Source organism: Microcaecilia unicolor, chromosome 10 (genome assembly GCF_901765095.1).
Source record: "Microcaecilia unicolor chromosome 10, aMicUni1.1, whole genome shotgun sequence".
Taxonomy (NCBI): domain Eukaryota; kingdom Metazoa; phylum Chordata; class Amphibia; order Gymnophiona; family Siphonopidae; genus Microcaecilia; species Microcaecilia unicolor.
Genome location: NC_044040.1, coordinates 136,803,398 through 136,824,316, shown reverse-complemented (window position 1 = coordinate 136,824,316; position 20,919 = coordinate 136,803,398). Strand labels below are relative to the sequence as shown.

The following is a 20,919-nucleotide window of genomic DNA, read 5'->3' as shown; positions in this document are numbered from 1 at the left end:
ATTTTAGTGCCTCTCGAGACTCACTTCAATCACACTTTAATGGTCTTTAGTGATCTCGTGTGTTTTTCTCCTGCAGTCATACAGTTTGGCTTCATCACTATCTTTGTAGCAGCCTGTCCACTGGCACCACTCTTTGCCCTACTCAATAACTGGGTGGAGATCCGTCTTGATGCACAGAAATTTGTCTGTGAATATCGACGGCCTGTGGTGGAGAGAGCACAGGGAATAGGCATCTGGTTCTACATCCTGGAGGTCATCACCTACCTTGCTGTCATCAGTAATGTGAGTAATGGGCATAAGCATAATACACCCTTCAACATCAAGGACAGAGATGATTCTGTAAGATATACATCATGGTGCTCATTGTCAAAACAGACGGATGTCTCACAATGCCCAAACATCCATCTGCCAAAAATGTTCAAATCACGATTTTCAAAAGTCAGAATTTGGGCATCCTGCTCTGCAGTTCATCCAGATAGCAAGGAGTCGCGTTGTGGGCATGTTTAGGGTGGGACTAGGGAGGGCCCAAATTTAGGACACCCAATAGTGATAATCAAATGGGAAGAAATATCCAGCTCAAAAAAGAAGGGCATCCTACGTTAGACCTGTTTCAATCACATCCAGGGTTTAAAATGATGACCACTGGAGGGATTAAGGAATGACCCCTCCTTAATCCCTCAGTAGTTACTGTCCCCCTCTCTCATCCCTGAATGTGACTTCGGAAAATAAAAATAGGCTACCTGACATTATGGGTATTCTGAACACAGCAGCAAGCAGGTGTGAAGGGTAGCCTAGTAGTCAGTGCAGTGAACTGTAAACCAGGGGATCCAGGTTCAAATACTACTTTAACTGCATCATATTACCTTTAAATTTGTGAACCCGTCAGAAACAGAGATATACCTATTGTACCTGTAAGCCCCCTTGTATGGGTGAGCCAGGCAGCTGCCTAGTCACTATCCAAGATAGTGGGAGAAGGGGCACAACAAATTTATTTTGAGGGGCTGGGGCCAGGTAAGCAAGGCATCACACTTTCATTCACACCAAAATCCAGACCACACCATGAAGTAACTTAACACTGAAATCGCACTGTCAATTGATGAAGCACAGAAATATCGAAAGAAAAAAAAGGCCATTCAAACACCAACATTTACAGTGGATATCCATCTCTCCTGCTCACACTTCTTAAATATTAAGGTTGCTCAGGGTAGGCTGATGATATTCAAATAGTCAATAGCACAGTTCAGTAAGATGTCACATTTGAACAAACTGATGGTCACACACAATAAACCAATACCTTTGCTGCTGTAGGCTGGTACAGTAAAAGATGTTGTTCTTATTTCTTAAATTTCCCCTCCACTCTGCCATAGATGTAAGGACCCAATAGAAGTGGTGTATGGGTGGCCTGGGTGGTAAGGCCAAGTATCCTGAGAATCTCCTTTCTCCTTCCCAAATGAACTATATTGGGGGGAGAAATGAACAAAGAAAAAACTTGATGTCTAATCCTTTCATCACAACACGCCACTCTGATTACCCCCAACGTTACAATCCCAATATCTGACAATCTAAAAATTCTAGGAGTAACATTAGACAACCACCTAACTTTAGAAACTCATGCTAAAGCCACGACGAAGAAGATGTTCAACATGATGTGGGTACTGAAAAGAGTAAAACCATTCCTCCCACAGAAAACTTTCCGCAATCTAGTACAATCCACAGTACTCACCCATGCCGACTACTGCAACAGCATCTTCATCGGTTGCAAAGCCCAAATCATGAAGAAACTGCCCAAACACAGCAGCCAGACTCATTTTTGGCAAATCACGATTTGAAAGTGCAACACCACTACGTGAAAAACTTCACTGGCTCCCTATCAAGGAACACATAAACTTCAAAGCCCACACAATGATCCACAAGATCCTCCATGGCGAATCTCCAAGCTACATAACTGACTTGATTGATCTACCAGCCAGGAACGGGTCCAAATCTTCTCGAACATATCTCAATCTCCATCTTCCCAATTGCAAAGGCCTCAAATACAAAACCTACTAAGCATCCAACTTCTCCGTTATAGGCAGCAAACTCTGGAACACAATACCTCGACACATCCGAACAACCAAGTAACATCTACCCTTTCGAAAGCTGCTGAAAACTTACCTCTTCAAACAAGCATACCCAAACAACCCAACTTAATTCTCGAACCTGATCCACACCACTAACACTACCCATACTCCTATCCTCTCCCCCACATCTCTTCCTATTGTCCTATTCTCTATAACTGGGTTATTTCCGCGATACTTTGTATCATACTTTGTTTTATCTCTGTGATACTTTGTACCATACCTTGTAAGCCGCACTGAACCTGCTATCGAGCGGGAAAGAGTGGGGTATAAATAAATAAATAAAACACACCTCACTATAGCAAGCCAGCACCAGGTTTCGGATCTGTCACTTGCCCCAGTCTCTGAATCCTTGCTCTTGCAAGTGCCGTTAATGTTTAACCAGTTGGATACAGACGGGCGGATTCTCTCTCTCTCATCGGGGCCAGCTGCAAGCATTAGCAGGAATGGGGCTCTCCCTTGACAGGTATGGTCAGTGGCAGAAGAGGTTCCAAAAACAATTTTTTGGTGGCAGAGTTTAGATCTTCTTCAGGGGAGTACACCACTGCCACTAGCAACTCCCCTTTAGAAGGTTCAATTCGTCCCTCCTTCTAGGCTCCCCTTCCAGAAACAATTCAAATCTTCTGTCAGGATCTGGTACCAGAAGGTCTGAGTACCTCGTGCACTAGGTGCAGGAAGCGCACAGGAAAAAAAACAGATAATGGTCAAAGCATGCGCCCACCATCTCCTGTCAATTAAGCATTCTTAGGGAAATCCACCAACAACTCTCTCCTATTGGCTGTAAGAAAAGAGGCTGCCAGCCACCAGCAAGATACAGAAATTGATGCGCTATTAGGAACAGCAAGGGAAAAATACAGCCCTATACTGTATATTTTCCCTTACTGTTATATACCTAAATATTAAAGATACCTACAAGCCTGAGGACTATTGAGGTGGTGTACAGTAGGTATTTCCCTGTATCTAAAGGGCTCACCATTTAAAATAACAGAGTTGCAGTGGAAAATGAACCTGGTTTCCCTGGATTTAATTCCACTGCACTGACCACTAGGCTACTCAGCAGGGATGTCTGTGTGGCCATTTTTGTACAACTGCTGCCAGACAGACTTCCTTGTCCCTGATTTTTTGGCATTCATAATTTGGACGTTTTATTTTGGAAAATAGATGTTTCATTTTGGACATTCTCAAGTATTTTTGAACAGGTATCCCCAACATTTTTCCTGTTTGAAATGGCTGCGAGATAGACAGGGTTTTTTTATTTGGATGTTATGAGCAGGACGTCCTAATTCTGACTTGGATATTCTTTCGAAAATGCCCCTCCACATATCCTAGAACAAGGCAGAGAGGATTCTGGGAACATTTTGGCATCCTAGATCAATACAGTGATGGAAAGAGGCCTGAGCTGCAAGTGATGTTGATGGTGTTGCATTTTCTCATTGTAGGCTTTTCTTATTGCCTTTACCTCTGACTTCCTACCCCGATTGTATTACAAATACACCCACAACTTCAACCTTGTGGGTTATGTGAACTTCACACTGGCCTATGCTCCGGAGACATTTGTTTCACAGAACAACACCATGTGCAGGTGGGAGAAAAGTACAATTACCAGCATCCATGGGGAGGGGGAAAACAGGCACTAGCAAGTATCTGAAAACATGGGGGGAAAGGTTTGAAATGCAGAGACACATGAATCTTGTACTGAATAATTTTTGGAGTCTGTTTTCAGGTCTTCTCAAGAATGTTGGATGTAGAATCCTTAGCCATAAGGAGGGGTTGCATTATGTTCTACTCCTTTTCCCATCCTGGTAGGACATTAAAGAGCTATTTTTTTTTCTCTTCTCAGGTATCGTGCTTATCGGGAAAATGATGGAAGCTATTCCATAGTGTATTGGAACTTGCTAGCTATTCGGCTGGGCTTTGTTATTGTGTTTGAGGTATGTTCATGTGCTTCTATGTCTGCCTTATTCCAAGCTTTGTCTTCCAGCTCTGAGAGAGCTGATTAATAGAGTATATTAATATATAGAGCAGGGGTGCAAGCTTCAAATGTTTCTCTCATTTGGGTTTGTTTTCTTTGTTTTCCATTTTTTGCATAAATTATTGATGAAGAAGTTTCAAGTTTCACATGTATTTGATATACCGCCCATTAATTAACTAACTAAGCAGTTTACATAAAATCAGTGAATTATAAAATAAACAGAAAGAAGAGAAAACAGTTCATATAAGCAAATAGAAGAAACCAGAGATGATATTCTATTGTTGTACATTCCAGAAACCTTTGTACACAACCTTGCCTAACCCTATCTAAGAATCAAAGCCTTTTGTTAAAATAAAAAAGTTTCAAACCCAATTTAAACTTGACATATAAGGTTCAAATCTACAATGCAATGGTAGGGAATTCAAGAAAGAAGGAGCACTTGCACTTACATTAACTATTGACTGGCAGGTAGTGTCTAAACCTATAATCCAAAATGATGAAACTACCAATAAACACTGTTGGTTTGATCTGAGAGAACATGAGGAAGAACGAGGGTTCAAATTACCTCCCCCCCCCCCCCCCCCAAAAAAGCCAAAGGTTCACCAGAGTGTAGAATTTTATGAAATAATGTCAAAATCTATGTGCAGCCAATGTTCCATCTTTAGCAAAGGGGTCACATTGAGGCAGCCATGGCATAATTATATATATAAGAAATCATATTAAGTGTTAAGTCTGTTAAAATCTGGGGTTTAAAAGTGGTGTTTGAATTCCTATTTCAAAATCAGCTTTTTACCTTGCAAGCAGAGCAAAGGAATGCCAGATGGTTCATATTATTTGAAAGTCTTGGCCGAGCTAAGGTTAGGAAAGGTCAGTGAGAAATGAAACTCTGTCCCTTGTGAATTGCCAATGCTAGCTGGCACAGCTGTAAACTATTATGAATGAACAAAGCATGAGCCAGACATGCCGTAGTTTTAAAAGAATTAGTTTAATGCTAGTTAGATTCTAAATAATTCTAGATATTCCTGATGTTTAGATATATCTTATAAGGAATACTGATTCTGTGTATTTTAGAATATGTTTTATTCTCTATAATTTCTATGTAGGATGTTTGTTCAACTCTGTGTTACTTTTAAAATGATCCTTTGTCTGCTGTTTAAGACTGCAGTGAGGAGATCCACATGTGGTTTGACTTAGCCATAGTTCTGGCTGGTTCAATGTATAAGCTGAGAGGTGAAAAAGGTCAGAACTAGTCAGCTCTCTTCTCCTTGATTAATTATAGGTAACTGTAGGAATAGTCCTGAAAGTATAGCAGTATGCCATTAAGTAAGATTGGCTTTTGACCTCTTTAATGAATGCCAGAGTTTAGTTAGCAGTTAGTACTAGGAATATGAGAAATCAATCATAATAACATGTAAGAGACTGGAGACCAAATGTCTGGCTTAAGGGGCCCCAGGTCAGAGGTCAGTTTAGGATGTCTGGAACCTATGTAACTGATATTTCAAAAGTAATGATTGGTTGAGGCAAGGTAGCCAATCTAATTCCTTAACCAATTGGAGAGTAAGGGGGCTAGGCTAGGAGGAGGGCTTAGGACCCTATTTAAGTAGGAGCAGAAGCAGTTTACGTCAGAAGGAGCTCAGAAGAAAGAGAAGGACAGAAGGAACAGACAGAAGGAGGAGAAGACAGCATAAGAAGAGAGCTGAGACAGAGAGCTGAGAGAAAGACACAGAGAGCTGAGAGAAAGAGAAGAGAGCTAGAACTGATGTCTTGCTTTGTTTGCTGGCAAATAAAGAAGATTTTTCTCTCATACTGGTGTGTGCTGTCTGACTCCTGAAGTATCACAAATTCATGCATCCATTCCTGCAACAACATCATAATCAAACTTTCAAGCACCTATGATCAGATTTACAGCAACATTTTGAACCAGTTGCAACCATATAAGAACATGCTGCAGGGGGATCCCAGATTCCACACCCTGCCAATTAATCCTTCCTCTAACATTTTAAAATAGTCACCACCAAGGTTGTTTCTATCCCTGCTTTCCCTCCTCCACTTTATCTGATGTAAAGTAGGCAGCTCCTGCTCCATCAGTACCATATTTCAAAATGACACTAGGGTAAGCTATTGGGGGTGGGGGAATTCGTTTGTTTCATTTTAGTTAATACTATTTGCAAATGGTACACCCAGCTGTAGAATAGCCACTGCTTGCATTTCTGTTGGCACACAGAAGCAAAAGTACTGAGATTAAAGTTTTGGTTAGGATGCCACAGGCTGTTGGCAAGGCTGTGTCACACCATGCTTCTCCATCTCAAGGCTCTGGGATGGAAACATATCCCCTGCATTCTTATGGGGAGCAAAAAGAGGTGGAGAAAATCAAGAATACCCTCAAGGGTCTATATGAAATACCTCTCTGAGATGAACCCTGAACTAAAATCAATGTGGGAAGAAATTTTGGGGAGGATCAACGCAGTGCACGCTGACTTTAAGGAGCTCGGAGGCAGAATTGAAGACCTTGAGGCTAGGGCAGATGAGTAGACTGAAACAACTGCAGGTCTGCGGCAACATGTAGCTGATTTGACAACACAGCAAGAGGATCTTCTGTATAGAATAGATGACCTAGAGCAGTGTTTCCCAAGTTCAGACCTGGAGTACCCCTTGCCAGTCAGGATATTCACAATGAATATGCATGAAAGAGATTTGCATATAATGGAGACAGTGCATGCAAATCAAGTTCATGCATATTCATTATGGATATCCTGAAAACCTGACTGGCAAGGAGTACTCCAGGAATGGACTTGGGGAAACAATGACCTAGAGAATTGAGGATGACAAAACAATCTACGCTTTTGGGGTGTCCTTAAGCTGGTAGGTCAGGAGGATGTCTCGACTGTAAGTGCAAAATCAATGTAAGCTGCTCACTAATGAGTCAGAGCTTATCAGTGCTGTGGGACATCATAGTGAGACTTGTTAAATACACCAATAAAGAACACCTGATGCAGTTGGCCAGGAAGGCTGAGGCCTTAACATATGAGACCCAGATCTATGTTTATCACGACACATCTTCTTTAATCCTACATAAACACAAGAAAATGAAACCTGCGTTGGATGTGCTCATCAAAAAGATTTGTTATCATTGGGACTTTCTTTTTGCCCTTTGCTTACCTGTCATGAATGTTGGCGTTATTTGCATTACTAATAAAGGTACTATCTTATTGCCATTAGGATTGGTGTGTTTGTTGAAAGTGGATGTGGGCATGGATGGGAGGGGAAGGTAAAGGTATGGCGTATATGTTGGGAGGAGTGAGTGAGGGCGAAGGAGTGCTATGGGGGAACTTGTCATTTAGGGGGGAGTGAGTCAGAACCTCCAGGTGCATTTCTTTCCTTTTGTGGGGATGGAATGGTTACAGAGATTTTGGAGTAATGGGTTTTTTTTGGAGGTGCAGGATACTCAATTCTCATTTATTTTGTTATTATTACTTAATGAATACTATCCCACATCACTTTTTGTGCTGTTAATCACAATAAGTTGTTAGCCACACTGAACCTGATCTATTGGGATAATGTGGGATATAAATGAAATAAATAATACTGTCTTTCATGTTTGGATGGGTGAGGGGTGAGAGGGTTTGTCTAAGGTGCACCCTGCAAATAGACTTGTTTGATGACATGTCACATGCTTTTGTTGCTTACATATGTCTTCTGACAGTTCCCTTTAAGGTCCTTACTTTAAATATCAAAGGCCTTAACTTGCCAAGGAAGCAACAGTTGCTTTTTAAGGAACTTTTGCCCCTTGGCCCCAGGGCCGGTCTTTGCCTAAGACCGGCCCTGGGACCAAGGGGCAAAAGTTCCTTAAAAAGCAACTGTTGCTTCCTTGGCAAGTTAAGGCCTTTGATATTTAAAGTAGGCAGAGGCGACCAAGGCAGCCGCATAGGGCCCCGCGCCTAAGGGGGCCCTGCGTGGCGTGCCTCAACTCTACCTCCGCTCCCACCACCACCGGCGCCCACCCCTGGCTTGGGCCCGCTGAGCCCGCCGTCAGCTCCTGAGTCTCCGGACCCCGGCGACAGTAACTTGCAGCGAGCCAGCGACAGCCCCGCCCCCGACAGACAGTTGCAGCGACGGCTCACCTCCACTCCAGCTTTTCACTTCCCGCTCAATGTCCCGCCTTCTGATGAGGTATTTCCTGTTTCCGCGAGGGCGGGAGTCACTGAGCGGGAAAAGCTGGAGCCTGATCCGACTTGAGCCATTGTCGCTGTGGTGCGAGCGAGACAGCGAGTGCGTGCAGACTCGTGGAGCGAGCAAAGCAACAGACAGGGCTACAGTTGTGCCATTAAGGCAGGCAGCAAAGTATGATAGCTTTTTTTCTATAGGAACCTTTTTAAATTAAAGTGGTCTTGATTTGCGAATGGAACCTGTCCTGATGATTCGTCATGTTGCCTAACTGTGTATCAACAACTTGGAAAGCTAAAGGTGGACAAAGCCATGGGGCCGGACGGGATCCACCCCAGAATACTGAGGGAGCTCAGAGAGGTTCTGGCGGGTCCTCTTAAAGACTTGTTTAATAAATCCTTGGAGACGGGAGAGGTTCCGAGGGATTGGAGAACGGCGGAGGTGGTCCCTCTTCACAAAAGTGGGGATAGGGAAGAAGCTGGAAACTACAGGCCAGTAAGCCTCACTTCGGTTATTGGAAAAGTAATGGAAGCCATGCTGAAGGAAAGGATAGTGAATTTCCTGGAAGCCAATAAGTTGCAAGATCCGAGACAACATGGTTTCACCAAAGGGAAATCGTGCCAAACGAATCTCATTGAATTCTTTGACTGGGTGACGGGAGAATTAAATCAAGGACGTGCTATGGACGTCATCTACTTAGATTTCAGCAAGGCTTTTCGACACGGTTCCCCACAGGAGGCTCTTAAATAAACTAGACGGCCTGAAGATAGGACCCGAAGTGGTGAACTGGATTAGGAACTGGTTGACGGACAGACGCCAGAGGGTGGTGGTGAATGGAGTTCGCTCAGAGGAGGGAAAGGTGAGTAGTGGAGTGCCTCAGGGATCGGTGCTGGGGCCGATTCTGTTCAATATATTTGTGAGTGACATTGCCGAAGGGTTACAAGGTAAAGTTTGCCTTTTTGCGGATGACACCAAGATTTCCAACAGAGTGGACACCCCGGAGGGTGTGGAAAACATGAAAAAAGATCTGAAGAAGCTAGAAGAATGGTCTAACGTTTGGCAATTAAAATTCAATGCGAAGAAATGCAAAGTGATGCACTTAGGGAGTAGAAATCCAAGGGAGACGTATGTGTTAGGCGGGGAGAGTCTGATAGGCACGGACGGGGAGAGGGATCTTGGGGTGATAGTATCTGAGGACGTGAAGGCGACGAAACAGTGCGACAAGGCGGTGGCAGTAGCTAGAAGATTGCTAGGCTGTATAGAGAGAGGAGTGACCAGCAGAAGAAAGGAGGTTTTAATGCCCCTGTATAAGACGTTAGTGAGGCCCCACCTGGAGTATTGTGTTCAGTTTTGGAGGCCGTATCTTGCGAAGGATGTTAAAAAATGGAAGCGGTGCAAAGAAAAGCTACGAGGATGGTATGGGATTTACGTTCCAAGACGTATGAAGAGAGGCTTGCTGACCTGAACATGTACACCCTGGAGGAAAGGAGGAACAGGGGTGATATGATACAGACATTCAAATATTTGAAAGGTATTAATCCGCAAACGAATCTTTTCCGGAGATGGGAAGGCGGTAGAACGAGAGGACATGAAATGAGATTGAAGGGGGGCAGACTCAGGAAAGATGTCAGGAAGTATTTCTTCACGGAGAGGGTGGTGGACGCTTGGAATGCCCTCCCGCGGGAGGTGGTGGAGATGAAAACGGTAACGGAGTTCAAACATGCGTGGGATATGCATAGAGGAATCCTGTGCAGAAGGAATGGATCCTCAGAAGCTTAGCTGAAATTGGGTGGCGGAGCAGTTGGGGGGAAGAGGAGGTGGTGGTTGGGAGGCGAGGATAGGGGAGGGCAGACTTATACGGTCTGTACCAGAGCCGGTGATAGGAGGCGGGACTGGTGGTTGGGAGGCGGGAAATACTGCTGGGCAGACTTATATGGTCTTTGCCCTGAAAAGGACAGGTACAAATTCAAGGTAAGGTATACACATATGAGTTTGTCTTGGGCAGACTGGATGGACCATGCAGGTCTTTTTCTGCCGTCATCTACTATGTTACTATGTCTGTCTCTGTGGTTTGAAATGTTCAGCTGTAGTATGTCCATTTTTGTCAAAGGTTTTGGCCCTTGCTTCCAGTGAGCCACAGTAGTCCCCCCTTCTTCCCCTTTCAGACCCTGCCCACCTTTACCCATAGATATCCTTTTAATCTTTTACCTCCCTTCTTCAATGCACCTTAATTTTATTAATTCTTCCTTCTGAGCCTTACTCATCCTCCCTTAAGTGGTTCCATATGCCTTATCCTTCCCTAGGGTTCACCACAAGCCTTACCTGTACTCCACTGCACCTCAGTCACCCTCCACCCTTCCCAATATCATTCATTCTCTCACTAGTGCTGCCACACATCCCCATCCATCTTCCTCCCTTAGTGCTCTCCCACTCCAGATCCTGTTATCCTTTCCCAATATTTATGTCCAAGCCTCTCATCTCCCCAGTAGCCTGTATTTACAGCCTTAGTCATCCTTGCTGCAGTGCTCCCCTAACTTCATTCATCCTTCCGCTCTCACTCACCCTGCCTCCCCCCCCCCCCCCAGTGTTTCCCCTATTGTTAGTCACTTAATTTCTCCACTGCTTCCCCAGGTATCTCCCTTTTACTCTCCACATCCAGTGACTCTCCCCTCTTCATCTCCCTCCAGCATCTCTCCCTACCCTATCCCTCTATGTCCAGTATCGCCAATCTCTCAATGGGGTGGAGCTAGGGTGGGGGCGAAGCTAGGGCGGGGCTAGGATGGGGCCCCACCAAATTGGTCTGCACAGGGCCCCGCACTTGCTAAGACCGGCCCTGCTTGGCCCTCAGGTAATCTTCTTGCAAGAGAATCATCTGCACAGAGACTACAAACACTTATTGTGCCATGCCCAATACCTCAAAATCATTTTTGCCTCTGACATAGAGGGTACTAAGAAAAGAGGAGTGACATTGTTCCATAAGTCCCTCAGGTGCCAGATACTTCATATGAAAAGAGACTCAGGTGGGCAATATCTTTTTGTCTCAGCCCCAAACCTGTGTCAAATTTCTTTTTATAGAAAATTACTGTGGGTCTTACCTGCTTTTATTGAGGGAGCACTTGTTATTGGTGGACGGGGGGGGGGGGGGGGGGGTTGACTTTAATGGCCACAATGATCCCTCACTTGGATAGATCTGGGCAAACCTCTGGGGAAGACATGAGCTTAGCTGAAGCTCTGAAAACCTTAACAGCAGAATTGGGAGTGGTGGAGTGCTGACAGAAGTACCAACCCAGATCACGAGACAATAAGTTTTATTCCCACACTCATGACTCCTATTTAAGGATCGATATTTGTGGAAAAAGCCCTTGCAATCCAAGAGACTGGTGCTGACATAGGAAACCTCAGTTTCAGATCACGCCCCTTGCTGGGCCAATCTCCCCATCCCCCAAGATCATCAGAGGACCCCATACTGGACATTAAACAATACCTTACAGCAGGGGATTGAAGTGCGACAAGTTTACATAAAATTATTAAGTGAATATTTAGAGCATAACTTGGATAAGTGTAAAGCTCTGGGGGCAGTGTGGGATGCCTTAAAGGCAGCAAGGAATGGGTTCTTTCTGAAAGAATTGTCCAGCAGAAGAGGCAGAGGGAGTCACTCATGCGAGTTGCAGTGTAAGACTACAGGACCTGTCCATGTGCTGCACAAATTGCAAGTGGCCAGGCTGCACCTAGCCAGTGCTTATTCTGAACAGCTTAATCAGAGATTGAAACTACAATATGAAAAAAGGAACAAGATTAATTCTCAGTTGGTTAAGAAAGCTTCAATTAGAAAGAAGTATATATAAGATCAAGGATAGGGGGGGGGGTCACGTGATGCCTGCTACTTGAGAAGACACGGGAGGACGAGGCTCCGCGCCTACCCACCCCAAACTTGCTATATTACAGGTTAAAACCTAACGACAAATACCACAAAAACTACCCAAGCAGCGAGAAAGCGCGGGTGAAAGCTGAGGAAGCGCCAAGGGCGGAATGCCCCCGAAATCACATAAAAAAAACGACGACCTCTGAGAAACACGAGCCAGGCAAGATGGCGGAACATCGAACAGCACAGAGCATGCCTGCCGCGGTGGGTGCGGACTGGGCGCAGGAAATCTCCCGCTCGGTGTCCGCTGCTCTGGAAGATAAACTGAATAAATTGCAGTCGGCGGTGGACGAAATCAATGAAAAATTCGACTCCCATGCAGCACGACTTACCACCGTGGAGAGCAGGCTGTCCGCAAGGGAGGAAGAAGCCCAACACGCTGCCACGCGGTTTGGAGATGCTCCAAAAAGAACTGGAAGAAATGAAAGAGAGAGTCGAGGAGCAGGAAAATCGCTCCCGACGAAACAACCTGCGGGTGACCGGACTGCCAGAAACGGTGCTCGACAAAGACTTATATGATTTCTTCTCCAAATGGCTGCCTGAACACCTGGGCCTGGAAGAGAACCAGAGCCATTATGCATGCGACAGAGCCCATCAGATTGGGAATCGGGGAGACAACAACTCCAGACCCCGCATAGCGATTGCGCACTTCGTGAACTGGCAGGCAAAGGAAAAGATATTGAAGGCTTCGAGAGGCAAGGAGGGATTACAATATGAGGGCCGCCGCTTATTATTATTTAATGATTATTCGACGCGAGTGGCGCTACTAAGGAAAGCCATGGCACCTACCTGCACTGCACTCTACAAGAAGGGGGTGCGATTTGCCCTGATATACCCAGCCAAGTTGAAAATATGGACTGATGGAAAGACTATTATTCTTAATGATGCAGCTACGGCAAAAGAATATATGAGCAAACTTAATCAGCTGGAAGCATCGAGGCCTAAGGACCCAGAGTAAAATGGCCAGGAGGATATGAAAAGATAAAAGCGCTACTTGCTTGGTGTTGTTTTACGTTAAAGGATATGAACTTAATGTACTCCAGTGTCACTGCCAAGAAAGGCAAGAGTTGGTTTTGAGCGCCTCTCCCTTCCTCAGCAAGATTGGAAGATCTGGCGGTGGGGAGGAAAACCGCGATGAGCACGTGCAACATGTTACAGGGAGAGGTGAAAACACTATAGATAATACATAAACTGTAAAGCCTTTCTTGGTTAAGTTGGTTGGACATAGTTTTAAAACTGGAGATGGGCAGCCGTAGTGCCTTTAAGACACTGTGGACTGTCGGGAACATACCTGTAGTGGGCAATGGGTAAATATTTGTTACGACATAGTTACTAGAGGGGTGGGGGAGGGGGGCTTCGGATATCCTCGGGTTGGACTGAGTAGGTGAAGGATGTGGGGGAAGAACGTGGTAAGAGGGAGGGAGGGACGAAGGGGGGGGGGAACGGGAGGGGGGGGGGGGGAGTGTGTGAATGAGGACGAATTAGAAGGGGGAGGGGAAGGGAAGGAAAGGATAAGAATTGAAAGAAGGGCCTCGGCAGATGAGGATGCATGGAAAATGGGAGATCAGGGATATGAAGGGATTCAGGTGAATAATGGGAAGAAGCAGAAGAAATATGGGAAATATAATTGGACTGATGATACGATTAAAACCCTGCAGGTCGGGCTGGGAGACTGGCAGGGTACAACACACAATGAGCTGGGTTATTACGCACACCTATTGTTAGTATGGGAAGTTTGAAAATTATTACGCTTAATGTGGATGGCCTACACTCACCCATTAAGAGAAATAAAATTCTCTCATGGTTGAAGAGAGAAAAAGCTGATATTGCATATCTACAAGAAACCCATCTCACGGCTTCAGAACACCAAAAGCTGAAACGGGGATGGGTTGGAGAGATTGGGTACTCAGCATATAACTCCAGACAGAGAGGAGTAGCAATTCTAATTCATAAACAAATCCCATTTCACTGCCATAAAGTGATTCAAGATAAAGAGAGTAGATATGTGTTAGTTATGGGTGAATTATGGGGACAGCAAATTCTTCTTTGTAACATATATGGACCCAATGTATACTCCCATAGGTTCTTCTCTGATCTTGTGGCTAGAGTGATTCCTTACTCCAATTATCAGGTTATAATAGGAGGGGATTTTAACATAGTAGCGGACCCCACTAATGACTGTAAACCCAAGAAAACGAGGGTGCGAAGCTGGGAAGACAGGGGAATACCCTTCGTGATGTCTCAGTTGGGGTTGGTAGATATTTGGCGACTCCTACACCCCCAGGATGGGGAATATACATTTTATTCACACCCACATAAGATATATTCGAGACTAGACTACTTACTGGTAGCGCCCTCTTTGGTCCCAAAAATTGTAAAAGCAGATATAGTGGATAGTGCACTTAGTGATCACTCGGCAGTTTCGGTGGCGGTTTCCTTTGCGGCGGAGCCGGGCGAGAGGGTGTGGCGGCTTCCCCCCTACCTTTACCAGGATAAAGAGTTTAGAGAATTTCTGCGTCTTAAATGGTTAGAATATCAGACACATAATAACACGCCAGAAGTTAGTGCTAGTACATACTGGGAGGCATCCAAAGCAGTCATGAGGGGATATATCATTGCATATATGGCGGGTAAGAAGAAGCAAAGAGAGGCAGACTTGCTGCGGCTCTCGCAGGAATACCATCATATAAGGAGGGCACATATGCAGACTATAAATGATACACACAAGGTGCAACTGACCCAACTCAAAAAACAAATCGATGATATATTGCATGCGAGAGCAGAGAGGGATATATACTATCAGCGGTTTAAATTGTTTAAATGGGGTAGCAAAGCAGGAAGGTTGTTAGCAAACCTAGTGAGGCCTCCACGTAAAAAGCAATTAATCTTTTCCATAAAGAACGCTAGAGGAGAGGTATTTACCACTGAGGCCCAAATTATGCAACAATTTGTTCAATATTATAGCTCTCTATACAAGGAACGGGAATACAATCCTGTGCAATCGGCGGCTTTTTTTCAAGGGCTGCGGTTGCCAAAACTGGCAGGAGAACAACTGGATCTTTTAAATGGGCCCGTAACAGAGAAAGAAATCCGGTCCAGTATAAAAGCGCTGAAACTTACAAAGGCGCCAGGGCCAGATGGGTTTGGCCCTGAATACTATCGAATATTGAGTGACCTGGTAGCACCACCATTACAAATATGGTTTAACGGCATTGTGGGAGAGGGCCTGACCATACAACATAATGAAGCACATGTGGTGCTGTTGCCAAAACCCGGTAAAGACGTGGAACAAGTGGGCTCATACCGACCAATATCCTTGTTAAACCAAGATATTAAGATTTAGCGGCTGTCTTGGCTAGGCGTTTGAATCAAGTGCTACCCGAACTCATCCATGAGGATCAAGTGGGCTTTGTGCCGGGTCGTCATGGCTCCATGAATATAATGCGAGCTTTGATGGCCATTCACAAATTCCGTGGAGAGGGGGGACTAGAAGTTATAGCTGGGCTCGACATGGAGAAGGCCTTTGACAGCATATCTTGGCGATACCTATTTGAGACCCTGGGACATTTTGGGATATCAGGCCCAGTGGTGTCTTGGATTGAGGCTCTCTATAGAAACCCCGTGGCCCGGTTAATGGTAAATGGGAAGCTCACAGAGAGGTTTCCTCTGGGTAGAGGCACCAGACAGGGATGCCCCCTATCCCCAATCCTCTTTTTATTGGCAATTGAACCACTGGCCATAAGAATACGTAGTACAACACAAATACGGGGGATCCAAGTACGAAACAGGGAGCTTAGGCTTAATTTATTTGCTGATGACATTCTTCTATACTTGGCAAATGGCCCCAGAGATTTGCCTAGGGCACTCGAGTTAATTAGAGAATTCGGAGATATATCGGGACTGAGAGTGAACTGTGCCAAGTCAGAGCTGCTCCCGTTGTCGGGAATAGAAGGAGATCCTGGGATGGAGGGATTACCCATAACACCAGTCAAAGGAGCAATGAGATACTTGGGGGTCTTCCTTAGTACCAACGCAAAACTTTTTATAAGAAAAATGTAATTAATCAGATAGAGAACATTAGGCAACTGTGTGTTAGGTGGAAAGACCTACCACTCTCCTTGATGGGCAGGGTAGCTTTGGTCAAAATGATCCTTCTCCCAAAAATTCTCTACCCTTTACAGGCAGCACCTATATGGTGTTAAGAAAAGAAGAGCGACTGTTTCGATCATTCTTAGGAACTTTGTTTGGAGAGGGAAGGGGGCAAGGATAAGCCAGGTTAAACTCTCCCTCAGGAGAGAGAGGGGTGGATTGGGCCTACCAGATCTTCGCATGTATAATGTTGCAGCGCTAATGCGCTTTATTTATGAAGGAATCATAGGCCAGCAGAGATACCTACCAGAACGAGGGATGGAGATCTGGAGTAGACCTTGGTCCTTTATTAATTTAATCCACGGGGGCCCCAGTGGTGACATCAACATTACCGATAGGAGAGAACTTCTGGAACCCATGCGGAGAGCTTGGGGTGGTGGAGGAAGCGTCAACAGAGAACACCAGAGGTCTCACCCTTCATGAATCTGGTGGGTAATGCAGCATTCCCACCCGGAATGGGTAGAACAGCATTTGACACATGGAGGGATAATGGATGTAGGATTTGGGCCAATTACTGGAAAACGACACAGACATTTTTGACACATTTGACCGGGTGAAGGAAAAATGGGAATTGACGAATAAAACTTGTTACAATACCTCCAGGCCAGACACTACTGGACTACCATAAGATTGAAGCATGGGGAGGCGTGGACGTGGGGCCCACTAGACAAAATCCTTCTCAAAATTCCATATCAGTTAAACAATTATCGACCTGGTACAGGGTGTTAAATGAACATAGACGGGAAGAGGAAATGAGGATATTGATGGCCAAATGGAACGCAGAACTGGGCACCGACTACACTGAGCAAACATTTCAGAAGTTGTTCGTGACACTTATGGCATGGTCAAGGCAGCCGATTTACAGGAGACGCAGTACAAGATATTACATAGGGCACACATTTCCAGGGCGAAAGGGGCAAGGATAGGATTATGGACTGATGCTCGGTGTATTAAATGCCAGGGGGCGGAGGGGACGCTGCTGCACTCTTTTCTGGAATGCCCGGCTCTGGTGCTGTGGAATGAAGCTATACAGCTGCTCAATAAGGTAGTGCAGAAAACATTAGAATGGGATTATGCCACTTTACTGCTTGGAGAACAATCACTCTTAATTGGCCAGGGTTTAACTCAACCATACAGGAGACTGGTGTATGTCTCCCTCCTGCTGGTTAAAAAAACAGTATTGCAATTCTGGGGTGCTGCAGAGGGCGCACTAGGAGTGGTATGGAAAATAAAAATGAAAGAGGTAGGCACACATGAGAAGCAAATTTACTCCAAGGCTAACAAACCAGAGACTCGCAAGTAGCCACGCTGTGGGAAGAATGTTTACAATTACTCACCTGAAACTGGAGGGGATACGGGGAGAAGGAGCATGCAGGGATGAATGGGGGAGGGGGGAGGGAGGGTATGGAAGGTGAGAAGTGGAATGGAATATATGATAGAATGCAAGGTAGGATGGCTGGGGGGATTAAATAATAAACTGCAAGGCAGGCTGTGTCAGAGACTTTTGAAAAGACATAACAGCTGAATGTAAATTTGGAATGACGATTTTGAACTGTATATTGAGCAGAGTTGCTGTATTTGTACTCACAACTTGTTATTGCGTGAATAAAAATATATTAAAAAAAAAAAAAGATCAAGGATAGGAAAGATGATCCACTAACTCCCTCCGCTCAAGTGATTTCAATCTTACTATCATGACTGGAGCAAGTGGCTCCCTTTATAAAAGATGAGGACACTTCCAGGTATTTAGATAACTTAGGACAACTGTATAGTCACCAGATCAGCAAACTTCCCTAGATGCGGAAATTACACTCAAAGAGATTTTGACAGCTATCAGAGGCTTGCTGTCGGCTAAAGCTCCTAGTTTAGATGGCTTAACGGGGGAATTTTATAGGGCCTTTGCTAGAGAGCTCCCTTGTTAGCACTAGTGGCCAATTCAGTTTGGAGGAGTCTCTCTCATCCTCAATGAGCGATGCTTGGATTGCTGCAATTCCCAAGCCACATAAGAACCCCTTTGAGTGTTCATCATATTGTCCTTTCTCCATACTTAATGTGGACATCAAAATAATAGGGAAGGTATTAGCCAGCTGTTTAGCAGAGCCTATCAAGTTGGTTTCATTTTCAAATGACAGGCCTCTGATAACAGAAGAATGATTAACTTGATGTATATGACTAGACAAGGGAAACTCTCAGCTTGTTTGATTAGTATTGACACTGGGGCGACCTTTGACAAGATGCACTGGCATTTCATAGATTAGGTTCTCCAAACCTTTGGGGTGGTCCCCCAGTTGAGAGGGTGGGTACAGGTTCATGTAATTCCACAATGTTCTCCTTGGGACAAGGCACATAGCAGTGTTGCCTGTTGTCCCTTTTGCTTTTGCACTGGTAATGGAGTCTCTTGTGGAGACAGAGTGTAAGAATATTGATATTCAAGGCCTGAGGTGTGGAAACAGGGATATGAATTGTTATTATTTGTGGATACTATAACTAGCAAGTGTGACTCTCTAGCATTTTATACGGAGGAAAAAAGACTTCAGACGCTCAACGATCTTTGTTCCTAAGAACATTAGACCATTGTATACATCTATCCACTATTGGGGAATGTTCCCTTGTGGATAATAATTTGAGCTCCTCATCAGTCTTTAAAAAACCTCCTTGTATATGACTGTAAATTAAACATTACTTATCTGGGCTTTTCAAGACCACTGCGGCCAGGGCTCGCTCTACAGAAAATTTCCGTTTCGCTTCAGGCTTCTTAAGGAGCAAATTCCCTGCCCATAATACAGCCCATATGGTCTTTTGCCCGGCCTGGGCAATGGAGGGTTAAGTGACTTGCCCACAGTCACAAGGAGCTGCCTGTGCCTGAAGTGGGAATTGAACTCAGTTCCTCAGGACCAAAGTCCACCACCCTAACCACTACGCCACTCCTCCACTCTTGGCTTGGGATATCCTGTACCGTGATAGGAAGAAGGGTGAGCTAGGTGTCCCTAACCTGTATTTGCACTACTGGGTGGGTCAGCTTTGGTCTTCAATTGAGTGGTTCCAGAATCACTCCTATAAAGATGGGTGGCAATTGAGCAATACATGCTGGGCACTCAAAAATTAGCTTATCTTTGTGGTTGCTTTCTACATTTCAACAATTATCTTCCAGTCTTTACCCATTACCTTCACTTTTCATCATTGGGATAGTTTGTATGGAAACCCAGATCAGTATTTATCTCTCTTTATTCCTATTGCTTCTATTTCTTATTTGCTCCTGGGCTGGGCCCAGGACAATTCCAGCATTGGGTGACACTTGGCTTGGTATCTTGGGACCAGGTTTAGGATGAGACTTTATTTTTGTCCTTTCCTGTCCTCTCCAGAGATTACCATTTACTACCTTAGAACCAGTATGTATATACCCAATTAATCTATTTTCTTTTGACCACTAGGTTAAGAAGATTCTTGGGAGGATTTTCTGCACACTAGATTATTTATTGCTGCTGTTTACCAGCACTTGTGGGACAACAAGAATTTTCCTTCACGCATAGAAAGCTTTGGGAAACGGAGGTAGTGATTCACTGAGGAAGCGGATTGGGGAGGCAATTGAGACCACTACAGCCACAATTTCTACAGATGATAATTTACAGGAGACCAGCTTCAAAGTCCTCTATTGGCGGAATCTACACCTGCCCAGCTGCACCATATTTTTCCCTCAGTGTCCAATCATTACTGGAGAGGGTGTGGCAAGATAGGTACCATGGCACATGTGTGGTGGTCCTATAGAAAAGCTGCAGCTTTTTGGAGAACAATACACACACTACAAGGCTGGTTTGGAATACATTTACTGAGGGATCCAGCTGTATTTTGTTTAATAGATTACCAAGATCCCTGAGAGTATCATAACACAGAGTGCTGCTGTTGAGCCTGGGCAGCAGCTCGTTTACTTTGGCCTCTAACTTCAGTTTACCCAGTCAAGTAATGATAGATGGCACTGTTTCTGACTTCCAGCAAATTTGTGAAATGGAGAGTTTGAAGGCATACAGGGAAGGAACATTGACAAAATGGGAAAGGGTGTGGTTTCCCTTTGTGCAGAATTCTGTACATTAACCTAGGTGGATGTTGACCTGAATGCACTGGTTCTGCTACTACTACTACTTCGTATCACTTCTATAGCGCTTCATTTTGGAATAGACCACCTGGTTGTCTAATACACAAACATAGTAAGTGATGGCACATAAAGACCTGAATGATCCATCCAGTTTGCCCAATAGTCACATTCATTATCAATTCAAGATTTAAATCAACATGAACGTGATATTATATACTTGATCATGGTCTTTCTTTGGTGTTTCTGGGAAATAGACCATAGAAGTCTGCCCATCTCTGTCCTTCTGTTCCAACTACTGGAGTTGCCGTCAAAGCCCACTCCAGCCTGTCCAAATTTGTCTTGTCATTTGCGGGACAAAGAAGTCTGCCCGGCACTGTCCTCACATTCCAAACCACTGGAGTTTCCATCGAAGCTCTCTCTAGCCCATCCTAAACCTATATGCAGATATCAGACCATACAAGCCAGCCCAGCCCAGCACTGGACTTAGCTGATGCATCCAGAGTCA

General features: G+C 44.7%; 1 protein-coding gene across 6 annotated transcripts in view; it reads left to right on the top strand.

Moving 5' to 3' along the window:
• Positions 1-20,919, top strand: part of ANO7 (anoctamin 7) — a 413,838-nt gene that overhangs the window by 342,373 nt on the left and 50,546 nt on the right. For 5 of the 6 annotated variants that reach the window (XM_030215797.1, XM_030215795.1, XM_030215793.1 and 2 more), the window contains 3 exons: positions 77-282; positions 3,557-3,699; positions 3,958-4,048. In XM_030215797.1, the coding sequence (XP_030071657.1) occupies positions 77-282; positions 3,557-3,699; positions 3,958-4,048 (440 nt within the window). Of the gene's footprint in view, positions 1-76; positions 283-3,556; positions 3,700-3,957; positions 4,049-20,919 lie in introns of those variants that run through there. The other variant, XM_030215799.1, reaches the window with a different exon arrangement.